The 19,647-nt window shown below is 40.3% G+C and overlaps 1 protein-coding gene across 3 annotated transcripts in view; it reads left to right on the top strand.

Moving 5' to 3' along the window:
- The window catches only part of PDZRN4 (PDZ domain containing ring finger 4), a 391,453-nt gene that overhangs the window by 210,513 nt on the left and 161,293 nt on the right, over nucleotides 1-19,647 (top strand). The window contains exon 1 of one of the 3 annotated variants that reach the window (XM_048836020.2): nucleotides 5,024-5,346. The exons of the other annotated variants lie outside the window; for them this stretch is intronic. Coding sequence (XP_048691977.1) covers nucleotides 5,278-5,346 — 69 coding nt within the window. The 5' untranslated portion in view covers nucleotides 5,024-5,277. Of the gene's footprint in view, nucleotides 1-5,023; nucleotides 5,347-19,647 lie in introns of those variants that run through there. 3 annotated transcript variants of the gene reach the window in all.

Raw genomic sequence — 19,647 nt, 5'->3', positions numbered from 1 at the left:
TTCCATCCTACGAGTTGTGTGGTTCTCGACTGACAATGGCCAATGCCAAGAAGGGGATCATGTTTGTGAGGGACCCCATCTAGGTTCCACCTGGACCTGCAAGGGTGCCATGACTCCTTGACAGGACACTTAGAGTGATATAAAACCCAACATTTAATGTCCCATTTCTTCTGGTGGTCTTGAATGTGCCCCATGATAAACACCTTTGTAATTTCCTGCCATGTGGGTGCCTGCACCAAGATCCTTCACCAGAAACCCTGTGGTTTCCTCCAACTTTGGGACACCCTAATTCGGCCATGGAAAGCCATTTCCTTGGACTTTGTGGTGGAGTTATCAGAATCCAGTGGTTTCATGACCATCCTGACAGTGGTAGATCACTTTTCTCAGATGGCTCACTTTATTTCCTGCACAGGTTTACTCTCTGCGGAGGAAATTGTCTGGCTCTGGATAAACAGTGTAGTCCATCTTCATGGCCTCCTGGATCATATCACCTCTGACTGGGGACCACAGTTAATTGCCCACTTCTGGCATGAGGCTCAATGTTTATTAGGAGTCCATGTGCACCTGTCCTCTGCCTACCATCCGCAGTCAAATGGCCAAACATAAAGAATCAATCAGATCCTTCAATATTTACAATGCTGTAGCAACTTTATCACCAGGATGACTGGTCTTCACTGTTACCAAATGCAGAATTCTCATACAATAATGCAGACCACGCCTCCACAGGCCACAGCCCCATCTTTATCAGTTATGGTACCACCCCCAGTTTTACCCACAACGACCCGCATCCACTCCCAACCGATCTGCCTAGCAGAACACATCTATTTCATCCAAGCGGAGATGAAGGGACACCTTAAAAAGGCAAAGGAGGACTACAAAAAGCATGCGGACAAACATAGACAACAGGACCCCACCTGCTCCATAGGACAAAAGATACGTCTTTCAAGAAACACCTCTGTATGGACAGACACCCCCACCCTGAAACTAGAATATCGGTTTCTTGGCCTGTACTGATTTTGGCGACAAATCAACCTGGTCACCCTTGAGCTCCAGCTCCCTTGATCCCTTAGAGTCCACTTTGTGTTCCATGTCTCTCTTCTGAAACTATACACTGAGAACGCATGTCCCTGAACACAATCACCACCCCCACCACTAGAGATACAGGGACAAGAGGAAACATTCCTCATGAAGCCCTCGACCCTAAGATCAAATGGGGCAAATTATGGTGCTGGATCAATTGGGAAGGTTATAGTTCAGAGGGAAGCACTTGGAAGTTTTCATGCTTCCACCGTGGTTCAGGCCTTCCATAGCAGCCACCCTGAGAAACCTGGACCCATGTTTCCCAAAGGACACCCCTAGGGGAGGGGTGATGCCATGACCCATGGGTCTCAAACTGGGGTCTGCATAGTTTATAGGAGCAGCCAAACTCCAACTCCCTCTCTGGCGCCTATTAATGCTTCCTTAGCTAGGACTCATAAATCCCAGCCTGTTCAAGATTCCTCCCCTGCAGTCCTATTGGTGGACTCCAAGAGCAGCTGATTGGCCTGCTGGCCCTAATTAAGCCATCAGCAGGAACAGGAAACTGTCTGAACAACTGCTCTCAACCTTGTCTGGACTGTGTGCCTTGTGCTTCCTGCAGCTTGATTTCTTGGCATCCTGCCCCAGTGTGACTCCTGGCAACTGATTCATGGGTCTGACCTCCAGTTTGTCTCCTGACTCTGACCTCCTGGTATCCTGGCCCAGCTGACTCCTGACTTATTTTCTTGTGATTGTAGACTCTGGCTCTGACTGCTAGGTCTGGCTGCCCATGACCCATCTGTGACACACCTCTGAATTCGGGTCAGTGGCTTCACTTACATGAGTTAGGCAGAATTTTTCAGTACATTATAAAGCTCTTTTCTGTGTGATAACTTACAGAAGCATATGGCCTTTAAATGGGTTTAGTCTGGAAATTTTTAGCCTTGAATTTCCTCCCTTGTTGGTGGTTTAAGCCAGACAAACTTTCAAACATGGATGCCTATAATTGGCACTTACACATCTTATTTAGGCAATTGTGTACCGATTTTAAGTGCCCTAAATTATCCCATAGGTGCCTAAATATGGTTTTAGGTGCTAACTTTTTAAGCATTCACATTTGAAAATGTGATATTTTTAAAATTAAAATGAATCCCTTTGCATTTTGGTCCAGGCTTCCTGCATTCTTAGCTTGTCTCTGAACCCTGATGAACCTTTGTAGTCTTTGTGGTGACATTATATTGTGGGTGATGAACAGGGGGAACTCCACAATCAAGAAGATCGTTGAATAATTCAAATGTATTTGAATTACATATAGAATAAGAATTACTTGATTATATTTTAATATCTCTTCTGTCCTTTTAGCTACAGATTTGATGTGAGAGAGGATTAAAAAGAAAGACAGAGATTACTTTCTTCCTAACATCAAATTCAACCTGACAGAAGTGCATAATATGTTTCTATTTAATCATTAGTTCGATCAAGTTTTGCCTCAAATTTCACATTCTGATATTCCAAGGTTAGTAAAATCAAAATAGCATATTTTTGATGGAATTCAGGGACCTAAAATATTCCTTTCTTTCTAAAATAGATCTCTTCAGCCCTGCAGACTGTACCCATTAGATGGATATAGAAGCAGAAGGTAGAACCTTTCCTGTGTGTGTGGGCAAAGGGCAGGCATTTGATAAATGAGTGGAGAAGCCTGTGTTGGTTTCTGAGAAGGAAACAAAAGAATCAGAGGACTAGTAATGAAAACAGGGACAGCCCTGGAAGACTGACTGCAGTTTTCCGTTGCTTATTTTATTTTTTGTTTCTGGTAACTACAGTACAAAAAAGAAATCCTGTAGCAATGTGTTAAAACAACAATAGTATTTGCAAGGGATTAAAAAAATAAACCCGGGTAAATCATGGCTTCTTTTATCATTATATTACTGTTTAGTTTTCAGAACCTGTATATATCACGGGAAGAAGTTATGGCGGCTGAAGAAGAAGAAAACGGTTTCAGTGAAAGATAGCATGGTTGTCCTTGAATGACTATTATCTACTTCCTTGATCTGACTTTCTTAAGTTCAGAATTTACACTTCTGACAATTCTTCTACAGCTCTGCAATGTAGAAACCTTCAAAGACTTGATGTTTGCTTCATGTAAAGGAACCTCTCAGCACGAAGAGCATTCCATGGGTGTCAGTAGAGATGGGGAGAAGCTGATGCTTGCTAACAAAGAGGAGCCCATCCCCAAACACCTGAAATTTTGTGAAAGCTCACCTCCAAACTTGACAGCTTGGGCCCACCTCTGCTTGAAAATAGATATGGCAGTCGTGTTGCATGGCAATGCACGTAGCTAGTGTAAGAAGTATCTGCTCCACAAATGATCATGATTTGCTCTCTCCCGGCACCATGCATTTATTTTAAAATGTTAAATTTAATCAAGATGTAGTATCAGCTCACCTATAATTCACATAGAGGTTCTAGCAAACTTTTCAGTGTTCACAATAATGATGCTGTTTTCATGTTGGTCTCTCTGCTTGGCTTTTATCCAGCCTGTTAGGTAAAATTAAGGCCCAGAAAATCGGATTATTACATCCCAAGGGGAAGGACTGATAAGCAGCAGATGATTGTTGATCTACTTACTACTCTGCGTTGGTGGTGTTTGAGGTGCTGCTAGATGCAAAGCCAATTTGTTAACAATTAGTACTCATTAGAATCATTTCCTGTTATTGATTTTAAATATTTGACAAAGCACTTTTAGGAAACTGTACCCCAAAAAAGTGGCTTTACATCAGAGATTAGCCATTAAAAATCTTCAGGGTTAATGTCAATCTTAACTATACTGGTTTCATTGGTTTCAGAGTAATTATTTTTGCTTTGGAGTCCACCTGCTATCCTGTATAGTTTAAAGATGCTTTGGAAAAAGGACATAATTCTTAATTAGTGGAGGTTCTAAATGAGGCAGAGTAGAAATAAAAGAAATCTTGGTTATTATTATTTTTTAAAGGAGACTCGGTTTGCTACAGTCAGGATTTCTATCTTTAAGAAACTTACTGATTACATGCTGTAAAATACAGGAATTAGTGAGCACATGAAACTAAATATGTGAGTTCCATTGCCTGTAGCATTTAACATGTAGGTTTAATTTTAAATGGCTCCTTGCCTTTATCTACTCACTGAGAATTGTAGAGCTATTAAAATCTAATTTGCAAACAGTAAAATTAGACACGATGGCATGATATAATAGAAGCTTTTGAATTTTTAAAAGTCCAAGAGGGTATATCTATTCATTTTCCTAAAAAATTGGGGTTGATAAAGTTTACTATAATTGCTATTTAACTGTGTATGTACATGGTAAGTGTACAAAGTGTGACTATAAATTTCATGTGACCACTCTGTGTGTACATATATACACCATGTGTATAATCATATATACATAGTATCTACACTCATTATGTAATCACACCCACACATTATAGACTCGCAGTTACGGTATCCTTTCTTCTTGTCTTAATGCTGGCATTTCAATTAGATTTGGCAATATCAAAAGTGAATGAAGCATTACAGCCATATGGGTTTGTTTTCTCTCCTTCCTTTTTTGCTTTAGATATTCAACAACATAAGTTATCACAATCACTCTTTAAAATGCATAGCAAATATTTTTAAAATAAATTTAGTCATTCCTGTTGCACAAGGTGGAGACCTAAGGTAGGAATTAACTTTGTGCCTCAGAAATTCTTACTCATGAATTAGTCTCATGATCACTGATAAAATTAAAGGGCAAGTGTGCATTGCTCTTTCTTAATCTCTCTAACCTTAATAAACAGCGATAGTATTGACACAAGTGAATTTTGTTTAACCACACTACATTTGCTTCTTAATTAGTGAATATTCATCTGTCATCAACAGCAGCTATGACACCCCACCCTGCTAACACATTCTGTCATAAATAATCAATGAGTCTCTATTAATATTCATGAGTTAGAATCTGTGTAGTCATGTGCACTGATGCAGACACAGGGGGAGTGTTGCCATGAACTGAGTCGAAACTCTGTGTGTATATGTGAGTGTAAGATACTTAGGGAAAGGGAAGAAGAGCATGCTGCTACACACTACCCTGGCTTGTGCTTCCAGCTAACAGTGGTGTGTCTGTGTTTCTGTGCTGGAGTGACTGATGAAAAACAGTAGTCAAGTCTGGAGGGTGATTCCCTGTCAGTGCATTTGCCTTTCAGTTCTGGGGAAATTAGAAGCTTTGCTCTTGCTTTGCTTATTAGAATGGGCTGCAATCTGTGCACTTTTCAGAAGAGAGAGGAACACTACAAACTCCTCTATGAAGTTTCACAGGTGAGTGCAGAGGATATTGCCAGTGACTCCAGAGTAAGAAATTGTACTCCTTTAAAGATAGTAAGTAAAAAGAAATGCTCTTTTTTTCCCCCTGTGCAAATTGTTAGTGAAGTTGTTCATTTTTTGGTTTTTTTAATTATTTTTGGGTGACTGTTGTTTTTTGTTTCTTTGCCACTCCCCCTTCAGATGACTTCCTGTGGGATTCTTTTAACATTTTTGTGCATCTTCTGCCAAGATGTCAGTCATATAACAGCAGTCTCATTGAATCATATCTGTAATGTTTTAAGGAAGCCCTTTGCTTTGGTAATAGGATTGTGATTTCAAGTCAGTGTTACACTGATGCCTCTGCAAATGCTGGGATTTAGTATGTCCATGATCTCAGGTATTTCTAACTAATGGAAGAAAGTTTTATGTCATGTCTGTGATGGCCAAAAAGTGTGTTTGATTTTCTGAATAATTTAAAATACTGATTTGGTTTAAAATAGTTCATTTGTATTTTTTGAAGTGGAATAGTTTCAAGGAATGATGTTTATCTCAGCTCTTGTTTATACGTTCTTTGTGTTATTTCTCTTTACCACTAGGCAGAGATCTTAATACCCTGTAGTTATCTGCGTCTGTCCCAGCAGCAGGAATATTAGCGTAGCAGTGTGCTGTTAACATGTTTCCAGCTTGTTCAGAGGAAGGGAAAAAAGAAGAAATTAGCACTTAATATAATATCTCATAATTTTGCACAAATACTGTTGAGTCAGTATTTGATTTGAGGCTTTTTGTTTGTTTGCTTTTGGAATTTCAAAATCTGGCAAATTAAAGTTTAGTGCCTTTTAGCATCTGTTCTCTCCTTCTCTATAATTTGTCCAAGCTCTGTCTGACACATTGCTTTTGACAGAGGCTGAACACTTACAGTTTTGGACTGCAATGCTGATGACAGGCAATATTGAGAAGAAAACAGCTTAGAATGTTGGTGGTCTATTGGCACAGCGGTAGCTAAGTGCCCATTGCCTACTGCTTCCCTCAGAGTTTTTCTTGACGTGATTCATTTCACAGTGGGCTAATTACAAAGTAGATTCTCTACTCATGAAACAGCCTCCTCAGTTGCAATGGTAATGCGCATTTTCATGGTAATGTGATCAGAGCCTCATTAGCCAGTTTCCAAAATGATCCTCTGCATTAATTAAATATAAAAATGACTCTTTTTATCACCATAGAGAGGAAAAAGAAGATTAACATTGTTAATTACCATTGATGGCAATACCTCTGCTTCATTTTTTACCACAAACTAGCAACCATATTCAATCCTAAAATAATATCCATTTGCAGATAACCTGTCAGCTGCTTTGACTCATGAAGATGGTCTCTAGGTGGAACACTTTCCTTTAGCTCAGTAGTTAATCATAATTTTATCATTATGTTTTCCTGACAGCTACAGTACAGGGAAAAGCAAAGCAACATTTTTTCCATACTCTCCACAGCTCTGAATTGCCAGACTGATCTGAAAGTGTAAGATAGAGAATGCAGTAGGTCTCACCCTGCTTTACAGTGCTGAGGAATAAGGAATTCAGATTGTGCTGTAAAAGAGACCAGAGCTTTCTTAAATGATGACTGTAGGTATATAAGGAAGAAGGCTACATCTATTTTAGAGCTAGTGCATTTTCAAAATCTTTCTTGCAGTGACATTCAGTAGTAGTAAATACTAACACAATCTTAAACAAGACAAAGTGGCTGGGTTTTGTTAAGGGATTCGAGAGGAATCCTTCCCTTTATTTATGTAGTATCTATTCTGCTGTTGAGTTGCAGTGTTTGTGGTCATTAATGACAGAAATGGGAAAAGAACTAAGGCTTTTACTTTTACTCTGGCATTTGCCAGATAAGATGGAATACCTAGAAGAGTTTGAGTGAGTTTTTGATGGGAGTAATGAGCAGTCAGCCCCCAGCTTTGCATCCTGAATTGTTGGAGAAATATCACTGCTAAGGTATTGAAGGAGAGCAGTAAGTGTCTTATGAAACCATGCCTGGTTCTGTATGGATTTGCAAACTGGTTTCTATCTTTGATCCAGTATTTATGCAATTTGGTGCCCACATGGCAGTGAGCATGTTTTTGCCCAGATGTTCCGGTTAGGAACTTCTAGCAACAGCTACCATAACATCCTGTTTACATACTGACTTAAAACTAGATGCTGGAGTAATTGATCTATTAAAACAAGCCTACACAGACATTAATACTTGACTTGCAAAATCCTTTTTAATTGTACAATCTTGTAATTCCTAGACCTGGTCTCTTCATCTGCACAATTGTGGAAGAGCTTGGAACAAGTTAGTCTGTCAGGGACATGAACTGATTGAGGATGAACAGTGTCTCACTGACATATGTGGATCAGCTAGGTCAATTTATATTCATATAAGGAAAGCAATCCTACGATTGTACCTCACCTTTCAGATGCTGGACTACCTGCTAACGTGGGTTGTGTGTGCACAACCATATTTATAGATACAGTAAACAAAGAAAAGTGTGTTTGCTGAGGAAATCCATGCAAACACAATGAGGCATGTTATTTTACTGCTGTTTGTAGTGAGGTCAAATTTAGCTCTGGAGAGATTAGTGTAGCAGGGCTGATGGGAAATAAAGACATCATTAGAATATTTATATTTTTTTTCCATTTTCCAGACTGCTTCAGGTTCACAATGAGATAGTTGGTCTCAGGATGAGGATACTCAATCAGAGTACAGCATTTATTTATGCAAGAACATTTTATTTTGGTAACTGCACCTTACACATATAGATCAGGATTAAAAACAAAAAGTCAAACACAGAATTTCCAAGAATTAATATGTAAGATATGACTGAGTGCTGGAGACTTTATGACTTTAAGTGCCTCTTCACCTACCCTCAGGGTATCAGAACTCCTCAGCTCTCTCACTTTAAGTACCTATCAGACTAAAATTATAACTCTGAGTCCTCCTCTGCACATCCATACAAGTATAGAAATCGAAGTACTGTGGTAATTTCAAATTTACAGTCCTTCGCATTAATACTTTTTCAATTAGTGTTTCACATCTTCTGTGCATTATACAAACAGTTTTGAGCTAATTAAATATATACCTACACTTCCCGAGCCAAGGAATTACAGCAAAGAACGCTACATTGGATAGGTGATATAAGTCATAGTGGGTGATTGTGAGCAATTATCAGCCCTAGGGGGCTGATGAGGATTCCTCCAGAATAATGTAGGGGCAGAGAGGAGTATGCCAGGGGCAAGAGTGGGTGGAACAGGAGGACACAGGGCTCTATGATCCTCGGTCAGCGTGTTGATCTCTATGGCTGCTCCTCATCCAGGGTTCATTGAAATCAATACTGGTATTAAAAATAACACCTAGATCTTCAGACAAGATCATTGTACTAGACTCTGTAACCACATAAGAGACAGTCCCTGCCTTGAAGAACTTACAACCTAAATATAAAAGAGACAAAGGATGAGAGTGGGAAACCGAGGCATAAAAGAGGTGAAATGATCTACCTAAAGCCACACAGCAAGTGAGTGGGAGAAGGCTTACTGAGTTCCAGCCCAGTACCCCATTCACCAGAAGAGTGGTTTTCAAACTTTTTTTCTCACGAATCAGTTGAAGAAAATTGTTGATTCGCACAATACAACGGAGCTGGGGATGAGGGGCTTGAGGTGTGGGAGGAACTCTGGGCTGGGGTGTGGGTGTGAGGGCTTTGGGGTGGGGCCAGGAATGAGGGGTTCAGCATGTGGGTGGGGGCTCTTAGCTGGGGCAGGGAGTTTGGGTGCGGGAGGTAGTCAGGGCTCTGGGCTGCAGGCTCTGGGGTGGGGCTGGGGACAAGGGGTTTGGGGTGCATGAGGGGGCTCTGGGTTTGGGGGGCTCAGGGCTGGGACAGGGGGTTGGGGTGGGGACGGGGTCAGGGCTCTGGGCTGGGGTTGCAGTCTCTGGGGTGGGGCCAGCGGCTCTGGATTTCGGGGGACTCAGGGTTGGGGCAGGGGATTGGGGCGTAGGGTTGGGGCGCAGGCTTATCTCGGGCGGCTCCCAGTCAGCGGAGCAGCTGGGGTGCTAAGGCAGGCTTCCTGCCTGTCCTGGCACCGTGGACCGTGCTGCGCCTCGGAAGCAGCCAGCAGCAGGTCCAGCTCCTAGGCAGAGGCATGCAAGCACCACCCCCTCCAGCTCCCATTGGCCAGGAACCAGCCAGTGGGAGTGTGGAGCTGGTGTTCGGGGCGGCTGTTAAAAATCCCATCAGTGGTGCTGTCCGGCTAAGGCAGGCTAGTCCCTACCTGTTTCCCTACAATTACAACACCATGAAATTGCAAATTTAAATAGTGTTAAATAATCATTAAATTTATGATTTTTTAAATCCTATGACAGTGGAATTGACCAAAATGGACTGTGCATATGGTGAGGCCCTACCTATGAGTAATAGGGAAGTAGTTCAATATTGGAGGGGGCAATGTGGATGGTTACACATTTACATTTTATATTTCATTTTAGATAGAGGGTAGTAGAGCCAGCTTGTAAACATTTAAGTCCTCTGAACCCTGATTATCCAAAGTTTGCTTCTAGCCTCAGTTTCCAAAATTAGTATAGAATTTTCACTTTCATTCATCCAAAATTCTGATTTTTATGTAACTTTCAATATCCTTTGAGATATTTGAAAGATTGGATTGTACCTTTACATCCATTTGAATACCAGGGTGTTCAATAGAGGGCCCCAGAACTGGCAGCTTGCTACATAGAAACCGTCTCATTTTCCGTGGGTGGGTTTTCAGTGCGTAAGCTCTTCTGGGATGTTGTCATGATGTGAAATGAGTGCAGGGTGGGCCTCATCTTGATTTTACAATATGAAATCTGCTAATTCTGGCCTAAGAAAAGTTTGGGTTTGTTTAGAGACTAAAACAGGGTTAGGGTTTTTCCTTCCTGAGCCATCCCCCGATCCATTATACTTGGCGATATTCTGGTCAGACTGATTTTTTTGATACTCTTGCCACCTGAAAACACATGAGGAGTTTGCCAGGGTGGATATGATTTAAATCACTAGTCAAGAAGACTCGATTTAATATTCTTTCTACACCAGCAGAAGAAGCTACTGCTGTTAAAAGTGAGATTATCACTTCAAGAGTCTCTGAATCCAAGTGCTTAAGTGACATCCACCAATTCATTGGTGTGACTTTCTTTAAAACATCATCAGCAAACATATTTTTGAATGATTCACCCTAAGCTCTGAAGTTTATTATAGTTGCCATTATGGAGGGATGATTGCTGGATGTCCATGTCATAGCCAAATTCTCTTCTTCAGTAGTTAAGGTTTGGTACTAGTACCAAGTATTGCGAATATTTGCAAGAAAATGAGCTGGCGATAGTGCTTGTCCCATTCGTTTTTTTAATGCTTGTAATTTAACTCTGTCATTGCGTATTTTTCTTTTTAAGATTTCACTCAGTTCCTTCCAAATTTCAACAGGATCAGCAATAAAACAGCTATTTCCCTGCATTTTGTTCAAGGCTACAGAAATAGGCTTCAGGGTACTCAGCATGTGTTCAACATTTCTCTTAAGCCCAATGCTGAGAACTTTGGCTGTGACAGTGCCATCTATTTTTTCATGATTTTGTTCACAAACTGTCATCAGATTAGGCCAGTTCTTGATAGTTCACTACTGAGTTCCATCGCATGACTTGTGGGAGAGTGAGCTTGGTTACTCCCATTTTTTCAGAGCAGCTGCTGCAAAGTGGTTGTTAACGGAAGTGTTTTGCAATTTCAACAACATTAGCCTTTATTTCTGGAACACTGAAGTCTTTGGCTAGGAGGTGCATCAAATGAGCACTGCAACCGTATGTTATTAGCTTGGGACTTTCTTCACTCTCTTCTAAATAATTTCTTCTCATCTTGGATACATTTGCAGCATTGTCTATTACCAAGCTGCGTACTAGACATTTGAATTTTTTCCCACAATTTGTTATAGCTTTTAGTGCTACTTTTTAAAGTATTTTGCAGTGTGTGCATTTCCTGATGTATCAATTGTTTCTGTAAGGAATCATAGAAACATAGAATATCAGGGTTGGAAGGGACCTCAGGAGGTCATCTAGTCCAACCCCCTGCTCAAAGCAGGACCGATCCCCAATTAAATCATCCCAGCCAGGGCTTTGTCAAGCCTGACCTTAAAAACTTCTAAAGAAGGAGATTCCACCTCCCTAGGTAACACATTCCAGTGTTTCACCATCCTCCTAGTGAAAAGTTTTTCCTAATATCCAACCTAAATCTCCCCCACTGCAACTTGAGACCATTACTCCTTGTTCTGTCATCTGCTACCACTGAGAACAGTCTAGAGCCATCCTCTTTGGAGCCCCCTTTCAGGTAGTTGAAAGCAGCTAACAAATCCCCCCTTATTCTTCTCTTCTGTAGACTAAACATCCCCAGTTCCCTCAGCCTCTCCTCATAACTCATTTGTTCCAGTCCCCTAATCATTTTTGTTGCCCTCCGCTGGACTCTTTCTAATTTTTCCACATCCTTCTTGTAGTGTGGGGCCCAAAACTGGACACAGTACTCCAGATGAGGCCTCACCAGTGTCGAATAGAGGGGAACGATCACGTCCCTCGATCTGCTGGCAATGCCCCTACTTATACATCCCAAAATGCCATTGGCCTTCTTGGCACTGTTGACTCATATCCAGCTTCTTGTCCACTGTAACCCGTAGGTCCTTTTCTGCAGAACTGCTGCCGAGCCATTCGGTCCCTAATCTGTAGCGGTGCATGGGATTCTTCCTCCTAAATGCAGGACTCTGCACTTGTCCTTGTTGAACCTCATCAGATTTCTTTTGGCCCAATCCTCCAATTTGTCTAGGTCCCTCTGTATCCTATCCCTACCCTCCAGCGTATCTACCTCTCCTCCCAGTTTAGTGTCATCTGCAAACTTGCTGAGGGTGCAATCCACACCATCCTCCAGATCATTTTTGAAGATATTGAACAAAACCGGCCCCAGAATCGACCCTTGGGGCACTCCACTTGATACCGGCTGCCAACTAGACATGGAGCCATTGATCACTACTGTTGAGCCCGACAATCTAGCCAGCTTTCTATCCACCTTATAGTCCATTCATCCAGCCCATACTTCTTTAACTTGCTGGCAAGAATACTGTGGGAGACACTGTCAAAAGCTTTGCTAAAGTCAAGGAACAACACATCCACTGCTTTCCCTTCATCCACAGAGCCAGTTATCTCATCATAGAAGGCAATTAGATTAGTCAGGCATGACTTGCCCTTGGTGAATCCATGCTGACTGTTCCTGATCACTTTCCTCTCCTCTAAGTGCTTCAGAATTGATTCCTTGAGGACCTCCTCCATGATTTTTCCGGGGACTGAGGTGAGGCTGACTGGCCTGTAGTTCCCAGGATCCTCCTCCTTCCCTTTTTTAAAGATGGGCACTACATTAGCCCTTTTTCCAGTCGTCTGGGACTTCCCTGGATCGCCATGAGTTTTCAAAGATAATGGCCAATGGCTCTGCAATCACATCCGCCAACTCCTTTAGCACTCTTAGGTGCAACGCATCCAGCCCCATGGACTTGTGCACGTCCAGCTTTTCTAAATAGTCCAGAACCACTTCTTTCTCCACAGAGGGCTGGTCACCTCCTCCCCATGCTGTGTTGCCCAGTGCAGTAGTCTGGGAGCTGACCTTTTTCGTGAAGACAGAGGCATAAAAAGCATTGAGTACATTAGCTTTTTCCACATCCTCTGTCACTAGGTTGCCTCCCTCATTCAGTAAGGGGCCCACACTTTCCTTGACTTTCTTCTTGTTGCTAACATACCTGAAGACATTCCCTTCTTCTGTTATCACACAAGCACATACAACAGGATCATTGTGGACATTGCTTCACCCGCCAAGACTCAGGTTAATTATTTTACCTTCTAGACCTTTTGCACACTACTCAATTTCTCTTTCATACACTTTATCCAGCAATTTGCATGCGACATCTGCTCTGTTGGGTGGACTGTATCCTGGTCTTAATGACTGAACCGTGTTAATGAAGTGTGGGTTCTCAATCATATGGAAAGGAGAGTTTGTTGCATAAACAAACTGGGCAATTTTTGCCATCAATTACCTCTTTTTGTAATCTGATGGTTCTTATCACAGACTTATCTGTGGTTGTTTCTGGATGATGGAGATTTTCTTTTTCTTTTTGCTGTGGCTATGTGACATACATGATATGACTGAAACACTATCATTGGCAGATAACTCTGAAACTATAGAAAATGATGGTGATCTTGAAGGTGGATAGTCTTCAGAATCCTGTATGTTGAGAATGGATTCTCCTAAACAAAATAAATCAATGCAGTTATTATTACTATACTGCTCATTTAGTATTACTCATTGCATTCACTGACACTCAGTACTACTTTAAAGGTGAAATTGTAAAAGGAAGATCAGCCTATTTCAGCTATTTATTTTTTATCACAACTGTATCTAAAATGATAGTACCATAGAGTCACAACTATATTTTTTGCTCAAACATGAGAATTCAAGAATAGTCCAGAAGGAAGACAGGCAGTCCTTAAGAAAGAAGTATGAAATAAAAATGTTGAACAACCTGAAGATCCTGCATGTTCAGACATGTTCCTTTCATCCTCTTCAACGCAGCTTTCTCCTGAGAACGGGAACACTTCTCAAGATGTTGTTTCATTCTGGCAACCAGGCCTTGTATTTCTTGTTTGCAGTTTGCACACATGCCTGTCTTACCCACAGATAGAGGAACTTCATTAAAATATTCCCAAACTGTGTCTCTTTTACTGCCTGCTGCCATTATAGGTTTTCCCTTCTAGTGAGAGAATGGCATGGTAGATCTCAAATCAATGAAGGCTACACTCAGAAAGACCTCAAGACTTCTGGAATATGCTGCTCAAATAGTTTCACTTTTGTTTCTACTGCCTGTCCTTCCCTTCTCGCATTTCTCTCCAGATTTCTTCTCCTTGTCCAGATCTATTCCGCCCCAACATTCTTCTATTCATTGAACTTTTTGAAACTTTGCACTTTTAGAGAGAGGTAAGGGACTGACTCTGTGTACACAAATTTGTAGAGGACAATAGGGTTGAGGTCTGTTATTTCTCACCTCTATATATTTATTTATTTTAAAAACATTTTTGCTGTTAACAAGCATGTTACCTCTGGAAACACAAATCCGCAGTTTGAGAACTGCAAAACTAAGCATCTCTGATGGTTATCTTCTAGACTGAGCACTGAGTCCCATTGGGTAGATAGAAAGATTAACCTAAATAATCTATACAGAAGCCCCTAGAATCCCGTAAAATTTGGATCCCTAATCCATGAACTGTTGGAACTCATTTACAAAACTTTTCTTAAACATTACCTGAGTATATTGTCTCATACTATAGAATTAGAATTTATAATCCCTATTCCATGATGAGATATCTTTGAGCTATAATGTATCTTAATTAAAACTCTCTTTAGAAAGGTTTTTTCCTCAAAAAGCATTTTCTCAAAAAATCTGATTTAAATTTAAAAAAATCATTGATTTTTATTCACCCTGGAGTTTGCCATTCAGATCTCCATCCTGCTTGTAAGTACCTCCTCTGCTTCTTCTCCATTGCCACTCTTTGGTAATTCTAATGCAGGGCCAGGACCCTCTTTCTAAACATTTTGAAAGTACCATCTGCTCAACATTATGAACACTTGGTGTCCTCCTGCTGGCTCAGAGTTCCCAAATAGTTTGAGGATAATATTCCTTGCTGGATATTTATTTGTCAGCTCCTATCTAACTTTCTTAGATTTTTATGATTTAAAAAGAATGTTGTAATAGCCAATTTTTAGTATGAGGGAGTGTGAAACAAGAGAAATTTTAGGCTAGACTGTTTGAGAATTGGGAGGATTGTCATGACTCATAGGACATTATCAGAATGAATACATATAATAATACTGGTGGGTCATATTGGATTTGTTGATTTTTGCCTTCTGTTTGCTCTGTTGTTTTTGATATTCAGTTAGAAAGAAAATGATTGTGAAACTGCTGATTGCAAATCGGTTTAACTAAGAATTTCCTCTGGATGCTTGACTTTTTTGAATAGTTCAAGACTTTCCTTGGAGATTTTTAAGGGTTCAGCAAAAAAAATGTGTAGGAGTTCTATTTCCTGTCACTTAAATTGAACAAAGCTAGAATTTAACTCTGAATAATTCTCTTCACAGCAGCACTGCCTCACAACAGTGTAGCAGCATATTTACTGTAAAAAATATGATCACAGAAAGCCTGTTACATATTTCTAGCTATATCTGAGGAAGTTGCTTGCTTAGAATTTACTTAAATAGACTTGGTCAAACTAAATAGGCTTTAAAAACTGACTTTTTAAAGTTGTTTTTTCTTGTAGGTAGGGGGAGTCAATTCTAGGGATTAGAGCACAGCACCTATATTCTGTCTTTCCTACTTGCCACTTGGTTGATGTCTGTCTGTGTACTTATAAAATCCCGCTTGGCATGAATTTTCCTTACTGAGAATTTCAAAATTTTCAGAATTTCTTTCAGTTTAGAATGAAGTCAAATTGTGATATCTCAAAATCTTTTTTAAAGTAGAATTTCTGTCCTCCACACTGCTCTACTTGCAATTGGTCTGACTTACTGCTTGTACAGTGCAATTGTAAAACTATTATTTTTTACTTGTTACTGAGGTTTTGTTTATTGCTACAAAGCTTCATTTCTTGTGGAGATTTTTATGTGGAGACTAGAATTCTCTTCTCACATAATGTGAGTGGGAAGGACAGAATATACTGTATGATAAAAAGTGTGTGTGTGTGTGTAAATATATACAGCTGTATGCTTCCAACAAAGTATTAATAAAAAAGAAACAAAACCAAAAACCTTATCCAAAACAATGCCATAGATATATCTAGAAGAGGACTTGAGTTCCTGAGTTATGGGACATTGATGGAGAAATCCTATCCCTTGCAATTCAATACCTTTGCCTGATGGACTAAATGAAGATACATAATCATATAGTTGTGAAGTAACTGCAAGCTGGGTGGACTCAGCTATGGGTGGACTGGTGCACCCATACACAGCCCCACTGGAATCAGTGGGGCTCTATGTAAGCACAGGATCTGTCCATGCCAAACAACTTGTAGGACGGGGGCCTTAGTTAACGCTGATCATCTAAATGTTACTATTGGTTTTTGAATATAGTATTGTACAAGTATCCTGAAATAATATGAATGGCATATTTTTATAAACTGAAAAATTAGAAAATCATTAGTTTAGGACAGAGAGCTCCAGTCTCACTGGCTACTTTTATCATCATGGAGCAGACAGTAGATAGGTAGATGGTATCAAATCCAGTAACTACACTGGATATCAGACAGTGCAGACACAGGAGCATCATCAAATAATTATTATAAGAAGAAACACAACATTGTAGCATAATTCAGCAGTTGTTTATAAAGGTAAAGGTGGAATGGCACTTCAGAATGTAAATCTCATTACATATTCAAGAAGGGTATAAATTGTTGTATGAAATCCTACACATGCGTAAAACCAAAAATGTTTTGTATGTGTTGGAAGAGTGACTTTCATTTTATGTTTGGAGGTTGGGTGTAATGGGAATTTTGCTTTGGCAATTGCCCCATATCTTATCTCAGATTACTAATGGGCCATGTTGCCTTTTTATTTGTGTATTGTATTATATTGCCTTTTTAACTGTGTATTTTATTATAAGTTACCCAGAGATCTTTCAGCATAGAGCTATTTATAAATATATATTTATTGTTTTTGCTTCACTTTCTTCAAGTAATAGCATAAAAAGGCAGTTTTCTGTTAGTTGTGAAGTTTGATTATATATAGTATATTAGCACAGGGCATATACGAATCTACTTATTTCTGTGAGTTCTATAGTTATTAAACCATTTCAAAGTCTTTTTGGTGACGGAGTTTTAAGTTGTTAATTCAAAAGCTCTTTTCCATTTATCTCCAAATGACCTCTTTGTCCCCAGTTTTACTCTTTTCCTTGAATTAAAAATGTCATTTGGTCATGTTCAGTGGGAAAATTCCTTTGAAATTCTGACCTATAGAAATGTGATGAATAGGGCAGGGAATGGATTTTGTCCAGTGAGAATACCAAATATGTAGCACTGTAGTTTCACTTACTAAATATTGTCCAGGCTCCATTGTTGAACTCTGTGCTACCAGTGTCACTTCATCAGGATGTTTTCTGTCCTGTGACTAGCAGCTTCAAATGTACTCATCCATCTTCTTGTCCCATTACATTTTGTGTGACTGATGTTCTGCACCCATTAAAATTGATGGGAAAGAACAAAGAGAAGAAGAATGTGCCCTTCAATTGATTATGCCTTTGAAAGAGGCAAATGAGACTCTACTGTAGATTGAGCACTTATTTCTATTTATTAACTGCATTAATTAATATGTTTTATTATACCTATTACTAGTAGACTCCTATCTCTTGCTTTGTTAATAACGTCACCAAGTATAGCAAATATATATATATATGTCAATACCCTTTTCCTGAAATTTCATGAGATCAAGAGGCCATAGTGATTTTTTTAGGTGTATCAGCTGTCACTGGTACTGTTGACAGTGAGATGTTGTTGACATGCCTGAATACCTTTTCAAGGAAAGGTTTCAGAGGAACAGCCGTGTTAGTCTGTATTCGCAAAAAGAAAAGGAGTTCTTGTGGCACCTTAGAGACTAACCAATTTATTTGAGCATGAGCTTTCGTGAGCTACAGCTCACTTCATCAGATGTATACCGTGGAAACTGCAGCAGACTTTATATACACACAGAGAATATGAAACAATACCTCCTCCCACCCCACTGTCCTGCTGGTAATAGCTTATCTAAAGTGATCAACAGGTGGGCCATTTCCAGCACAAATCCAGGTTTTCTCACCCTCCACCCCCCCACACAAATTCACTCTCCTGCTGGTGCTAGCCCATCCAAAGTGACAACTCTTTACATAATCAAGTCGGGCTATTTCCTGCATAGATCCAGGTTTTCTCACATCCCCCCCACCCCCATACACACACAAACTCACTCTCCTGCTGGTAATAGCTCATCTAAACTGACCACTCTCCAAGTTTAAATCCAAGTTAAACCAGAACATCTGGGGGGGGGGGTAGGAAAAAACAAGAGGAAACAGGCTACCTTGCTTAATGACTTAGCCACTCCCAGTCTCTATTTAAGCCTAAATTAATAGTATCCAATTTGCAAATGAATTCCAATTCAGCAGTTTCTCGCTGGAGTCTGGATTTGAAGTTTTTTTGTTTTAAGATAGCGACCTTCATGTCTGTGATTGCGTGACCAGAGAGATTGAAGTGTTCTCCGACTAGTTTATGAATGTTATAATTCTTGACATCTGATTTGTGTCCATTTATTCTTTTACGTAGAGACTGTCCAGTTTGACCAATGTACATGGCAGAGGGGCATTGCTGGCACATGATGGCATATATCACATTGGTGGATGTGCAGGTGAACGAGCCTCTGATAGCGTGGCTGATGTTATTAGGCCCTGTGATGGTGTCCCCTGAATAGATATGTGGGCACAATTGGCAACGGGCTTTGTTGCAAGGATAAGTTCCTGGGTTAGTGGTTCTGTTGTGTGGTATTGGAATTCATTTGCAAATTGGATACTATTAATTTAGGCTTAAATAGAGACTGGGAGTGGCTAAGTCATTATGCAAGGTAGCCTGTTTCCTCTTGTTTTTTCCTACCCCCCCCCCCAGATGTTCTGGTTTAACTTGGATTTAAACTTGGAGAGTGGTCAGTTTAGATGAGCTATTACCAGCAGGAGAGTGAGTTTGTGTGTGTATGGGGGTGGGGGTGATGTGAGAAAACCTGGATCTATGCAGGAAATAGCCCGACTTGATTATGTAAAGAGTTGTCACTTTGGATGGGCTAGCACCAGCAGGAGAGTGAATTTGTGTGGGGGGGTGGAGGGTGAGAAAACCTGGATTTGTGCTGGAAATGGCCCACCTGTTGATCACTTTAGATAAGCTATTACCAGCAGGACAGTGGGGTGGGAGGAGGTATTGTTTCATATTCTCTGTGTGTATATAAAGTCTGCTGCAGTTTCCACGGTATACATCTGATGAAGTGAGCTGTAGCTCATGAAAGCTCATGCTCAAATAAATTGGTTAGTCTCTAAGGTGCCACAAGAACTCCTTTTCTTTTTTCAAGGAAAGATAGAGGTATGTTTGAGTGTCTCCGCTCTTTTCTCAGACAGGACTCAGAGAGTCGTGTTCAGCTATTGCTCATCTGCCCCAAGGGAATGGTAATGTTGTGAATCACAAAGTTCTATT

This window comes from Caretta caretta, chromosome 1, assembly GCF_965140235.1.
Source record: "Caretta caretta isolate rCarCar2 chromosome 1, rCarCar1.hap1, whole genome shotgun sequence".
In the NCBI taxonomy this organism is placed as follows: domain Eukaryota; kingdom Metazoa; phylum Chordata; order Testudines; family Cheloniidae; genus Caretta; species Caretta caretta.
The sequence above is the reverse complement of the archived record's forward strand: the minus strand, read 5'-3'. Positions and strand labels throughout refer to the sequence as shown.